General features: G+C 53.3%; 1 protein-coding gene across 1 annotated transcript in view; it reads right to left on the reverse strand.

The window, feature by feature from the left end:
• Positions 1 to 3369, reverse strand: part of LOC144248563 (uncharacterized) — a gene marked incomplete at both ends in the record, with an annotated part of 120975 nt that extends 117606 nt beyond the window's left edge. Inside the window, one exon of the mRNA XM_077790662.1 lies at positions 2365 to 3369. Coding sequence (XP_077646788.1) covers positions 2365 to 3369 — 1005 coding nt within the window. The remainder of the gene's footprint in view (positions 1 to 2364) is intronic.
• Positions 3370 to 6000: the final 2631 nt, after the last annotated feature.

The following is a 6000-nucleotide window of genomic DNA, read 5'->3' on the forward strand; positions in this document are numbered from 1 at the left end:
TCAATTCAGGCAGCTCCTGGCAGCTTTTTCCTGGGAGGAATCCCTGAGTTTTGGGACTTTTAGGATGTAGCTTAGGAGGAGGACAGCTCTGTTGGGCTTTCCCCTCCCTGTTGTGGCCCCTCAGCTGTCCCCGACACCCTGGGGGTGCTGGGATTTCCCTCCTAGGGACAAGGACGTTCATCCCCTTCCAGGAGCCCAGTGCCCAGCTGGGGCTCCAGGTCAGGGGTCCTTGAGCAGCTGCCCCAGAACCTCTGCCAGGTTCTCCCAGCGCAGCCGGAGCCGCTCGGCCTGGGCTCCCCAAAGGCCTCAGCAAGGCCCAAGTCCTGCCCAGGAACCCTCAACTCCCTCAAACCCAGCATCCCCCTCATCCCCTGCAAGTTCCTCCCATGGCACCGGCCATGGCCATGTCCCCACTTGTCACTGGCCATGTCCCACCATGTCCTCACCCATGGCTGTCTCCCCACCATGTTTCCATCCCTGTCACTGTCCCCCATGTCTCCATCCATGCCTGTGTCTCCCCATGTCCCTAGGGATGGCCCTGTCCCCCTCCATGTCCATTCGTGCCCATGTCACTCTCCATGTCTAATGCTTTTTCTCTTTTTGAGCCTGGTCTTATAAGCTCTCAGAGATAAGCATTATACCCTTGATAGATCAGCTACCTCAGGTGGCATAAAACAAGCAGGATGGCTCATGTGACAGTGTTGGGAATAAAAAGTTTTAATAAAAGGCAAAAATAAAAAAGCTTTTTACAGAGAAAAGCCAAGTCAGGGCAGAGGCTCTTGCTCTTGCTAAAACACTTCACTAAAGCAATTAACTTCTTTTGTTCTCTTCTTTTCTAGGGAATTGCTTAGGTGGGACTTTTTGGCTCCTGTCCAATTAGCTACCCTTAAGTTTGAGGTGAAGTCCCAGAGGTCCTATGAGGTGTCTTTCAACCAAATTGAGGAGAGAAACACCTGGCCTTTTGTCCTTTTTAAGGGAACAAAAGGTTAACTTGTTTACTCTGTCAACAGAGGGCACATTCTTACACGTGTCCCACCATGTCTGTGTCCTACCATGACCACATCCACTAACTTAGTTCAATGTCTATTTTTACTTCAATATTGGATATTTTAAAGGGATAAAGAGAAATGAAAACAAAATCAAGGCCAAAAGAAAAAGACTTCCATGTCCATGCCGGCTGAGGATCCACGTGCTTGGGTGGAGGGAAGAACCGTTTTGGTGGAGTTTCTACCCCATTGTCTCCAAAATCTTGGTCTTTTCCCCAGTTTTTCCACCATCTGGCTGCAGAAGACACCCTTGGGCAATAGGAAATCAAAATCGTGGAATCCCTGAAGTTGGAAAAGACCTTGTCCTGGTTCAGAGCAAATTTGGGAGAGAACCTCCAAAGGGATTCCTCTGGAAAGCAAATTCAATTGGCTCCTCCCCCAGCCAGTTTGGGAAAAGTATCTCCTTGGAGAACAGTGGAAAAAACTGTTTTTTAAAGAATAAAACCTAAACAATATTAAACAATAAAACCTCTTGCTGCTCTAAAAGAGAGACAAACTCAGGAAGTCCCTCCGTGGGTTGTAGCTCAGCTCACTCAGTCTCTTATCAGTCCCTCCGGTGCTGGAAATGCCACAGTCCAGGCCTGGCCCGCTGGGCCACAGGTGTGAGCTGCCGGTGCTCTTCTGGGTGTTCAGGCCAGAGCAGGTTTAAACAGGTCCAAAGAAAAGGGAAAAACAGCCACAGTCCAGGGAACTTCTCTGCCACAGGTAGCTAAAACTAATTAACAGCAAAGGAGAGATCTGTACCTCTGTCTGTCCATCTGCAACAAGCCGGCCCAGGAGCAGGAATGTGGAGGAGTGAGTGCAGTTTCTGAAAACAAACTCTGTCCTTCTCTCCCTCCTTTGTTCTTGGAACAAGTCTTAAAGGTGCAAAAATTATAACTCACTATAAACAGAACAGACAACTGGAGATACAAGCATCCTAGGACATACCTCCAAGACCATTCAATATTCCTTGATGCCACCAGAAGATAGGATTGAATGCAAAAGATTTTATGGAGTTGGAAGTCATTAAATCTGCTCTCCCCAAGGAATTCCCATTGTTGGTCTGTGCCCCAGTGGATGTTCCTGCCACTGGGTTTATCTAGGTGCCCGCAGGGAACGAGGAAGATGTGGAGCCTCCCAGTCAAGAGTCTTCCCAACACAGATGACCAGGCCCATAGATCACAAAGACTGCCCAATGAAGGTCACTGAGGATCATCCAACGTGGATCCTCCCATAGGGAATGGAGCTGGGATGAGCATAAGAAGCTCTTCCCACCCTTGGGGAACTCACAGGGCTTCCCCCCTTAGTGGCGCCTCCTTTGGTGTTTGATCAAAACTGATCTCTGTGAGAAGCTCTTCCCACACTTCCCACACTCGTAGGGCCTCTCCCCGGTGTGGATGTGCCGGTGCACGGTGAGATTGGAGTTGTGCTTGAAACCCTTCCCACAGTCGGGGCAGCGGTAGGGCCTCTCCTCGGTGTGACTCCGCTGATGTACGAGGAGACTGGAGCTGATCTGAAACCTCTTCCCACACTGGGAACACTCGTAGGGCTTCTCCCCGCTGTGGATGCGCTGGTGCTTTCTCAGGTCTGAGTGCCACCCATAGCTCTTCCCACATTCCAAGCAGGTGTAGGGCCGTTCCCCAGTGTGGATCACCTGGTGCCGAATCAGGGCTGAGCTTTCTCTGAAACTCTTCCCACATTCCCCACACTTGTAGGGCTTTTCCCCAGTATGGATCTTTTTGTGTTCCGTAAGCTGGGAGTTGAGGCTGAAGCTCATCCCACACACCCCACACTCATAGGGCTTTTCTCCAGTGTGGATCCTCTCGTGTCTCCTCAGGCCAGAGCTCTGCCTGAAGCTCTTCCCACATTCCCCACACTCATAGGGCTTTTCCCCAGTGTGGATCCTCTGGTGTTGCATCAGGTGGCCCTTCTGGCTGAAGCTCATCCCACATTTCCCACACTCAAAGGGCTTTTCCCCAGTGTGGATTACTGAGTGCTGCATCAGGCTGCTCCTCTGGCTGAAGCTCTTCCCACATTCCCCACACTCAAAGGGCTTTTCCCCAGTGTGCATCCTCTGGTGTTGGATCAGAATGGAGTTCTTGCTGAAGCTCCTCCCACACTCCCCACACTCAAAGGGCCTCTCCCCGGTGTGGAATCTCTGGTGAAGTCTCAGGTCGGAGCTCCAGCGGAAACGCTTCCCACATTCCTCACACTCGTAGGGCCTCTCCCCAGTGTGGATCACCTGGTGCTGGATCAGATCCAAGCTCCGGCTGAAACCCTTCCCACATTCCAAGCACTTGTGGGGCTTCTCCCTGCCACGAGGTTTCTCCACCAGCTCTGAGCTCTGGCTGGATCTCTGCCCACCTTCCTGGCTCAGGGGGGCTCTTTCCTCCCCGCAGCTCCCTGGGCTGGGTTTGCTGCCACTCCTTGTGCGGGATCTCCAGGGCTTTTCCTCCTCCTCCATTTCCTCCATTTTCATTCCTCCCCGGGAATGAAAAATCCTGGTCTGGGGGAAAAAAAAAGAACAGAGCATCTTGGACTGGGAGTTCCTCCTGTCCCCACTTCATCTCACAAAGTCATTGGGCATTGTGTGTCTACAAGAACCTCCAAAACACCAAGGTTCAGCATAAAAATCCTCCAAACTTTTAAGACACAGATCAAAACCTCCCCAAACATCAAGATTCAGCAAAAAATTCCTCCAAAACATAAAGATTCAGCCCCTAAAAAAAAATAAAGCACCAACATTCAGCCCTGGGGCTGCAGCACAGAGGGGACACCCTGCTCCAGGGGGGATGTCCCACAAACGGGGGACCCCATGGAAGGAACCACAGGAAAGTGTCTTTACAAACAGATGCTCTGAAGCTGCTCAGAGATAGGGCCAGGCAACTTTTTTATGTAAGGAAGTGACAGGAGAAGACATCGGTTTCAGAAAATTTTATTAATTGATGACACAGACTGCTGCTCAGCCAAGGTCCTGCTCTATTCATGAACTTCCAGAAGAACAACAAAGACTTAACAGAGCCATTAATATCGTTTGCTATATGAAAGTGGGGTGCATATTAATGGTGTATGTAGTAGGTGGACTGGGATATCTGTAGCTCTCAAGTACTTCAGCCAATGAGGAAAGAGAGAGTGAGATGTGGCCAGGAGAATTAGGATGAAAAGGAGGGCTGTGTCCTTCAACAATTGGAGAGATCCCATGGGAAATGTCCCATGGCCTCTCCCAGTTTTAGGAAAGAAATTACTTTTACAGTACTACTCTGTATTCTTTGTGGACAGAATCGTCTGGTGATGTCAATTTTCCCGCACACCCTGGGGCTCATCCCGAATTCCTTCCACCCTCCGGGGCGGCGGGCAGGGAGTGCAGCTGAAGGTGCCTCACCCACTTTGGGTGATCAGCTCCCTTGGCTGGCAGCAGCACCGGGAATTGATTTGGGACCCGGGAGTGACCAGGAGACAGACGAGTGACACATCAGGGGGTCTGTGAAGAGTCAGCAGGGAGAGAGCACTGAAAATCTCATCAGTGAGTGCCCTGGGATCCTGGGGAGTGAACATGGCAGGGCACCCATGGAGGGGAGAAAAGGGAAAGCCAGGGAGGGGTCCTGGCCAAAGGGATGATTATCGCAAAATGTCTCTGAAGGGTCCCTTGGGAGAATGTTGAGGTAGTTTGCATATTTCCCCAGAGGTAATTAAGGACATGGACACCCAGGGGGGCAATAAGGGAAGGGGAGAAGGGATTTGGACAACAGGGGATGGATGGGGTTGGTGTGCTGGGAAGGGATCGGGTGAAGAGGAGTGTGCAGGAATATGGTTCAGGCAAGAAGCAGCAGGAGGAATCTATGTGGTAAGAAAAAGGATGATGGAAAAGAGGAGAAAGAGAAAAATACAGAGGACTGAGATGTTTTTCAACAGGGTCTTATCCTCACATTTGCCAGCTGATCCAGATCCTTTCCATCCCCGGTTTCCAGGAGAGGAAAAGCAGGAGGTCAGGATGCCAGGGGTTTCTCTGCGCTGGCAGCGGCAGCACCGGGCGCAGAGGTGCGGCACCGGGAGCACGGGCTGGGGCCTGTGGGGAGCTGCGGGGCCGGGCCGGGGCTGTGGGGCAGCCGGGGCTCAGCGCCGGGCGCTGCCTGACCCCACCAGCCCCGGGCAGGGCCGGCAGTGGCCCCCGGCCCCCAGGAGGCTGCGGGACGCCCCGGCCGCTGCCCGGCCCCGGGGAGCTGCCGGCCCTGCCCGCCGGGGGGGCCGCCTTTGGACACTGCGGCAGGACAGGCACCGGCTCTGCCACACGGGCTGGGCAGGGACCCTGAGCACAACGGGGAACACAAAGGAACAGCTGGGAAATGCAGAGTGCACATGAAGGATCAGGATTTGCTGTTCAGGATTTGCTTTGGGTCCCTGCAGAAAGGAAAGGTTTTGCAGAAAGCTCAGCAGCTCTCAGAGGATGAGCACCCACAGGCAGTGACCGGGGCTGCAGGAGTGGCACAAGAAGCCCTGCAGCACTTGGGCACAAGGGCACAGCAGCTGAAGGCAAGAAGGGATGAGCAAAAGGCCAAGCTGAAGGCAAAGGCCATGGCAGAGTTCCTACAGCCCCTGAGGGATCAACCCCAGGGCCCAAGAGGGCCCCAGCACCCAGGGCATGACGGGGTCGGCCACAAGCACCTGGCAGAGGCATTGCCCTCCTGGCCAGGGCAGAGCCCACCCAAACAGCCCCTGGGAAGGAGTCAGGGCTCCAGCTGCAGCCCACAAGGACACTGCAAGCACAGACAGCAGCACCCTCAGCAGGAGCAAGTCCACCCCTGCATGGACATGGATTGTCAGGGCTCTCTGAGCTCCCATCCCACCGGGGACCCACCACACTGGAGCCCTGGAGAACATTCAGGCTGGGTCTGCATCCAGAGGAGGCCTCTCCTGATGGACACAGGGGCCTCTCCATCCACTCTGAATCTTACACCTAAGGGGGGAAAATTGT

The sequence above is a fragment of the Lonchura striata genome, unplaced genomic scaffold, assembly GCF_046129695.1.
Source record: "Lonchura striata isolate bLonStr1 unplaced genomic scaffold, bLonStr1.mat Scaffold_179, whole genome shotgun sequence".
Classification (NCBI taxonomy): Eukaryota; Metazoa; Chordata; class Aves; order Passeriformes; family Estrildidae; genus Lonchura; species Lonchura striata.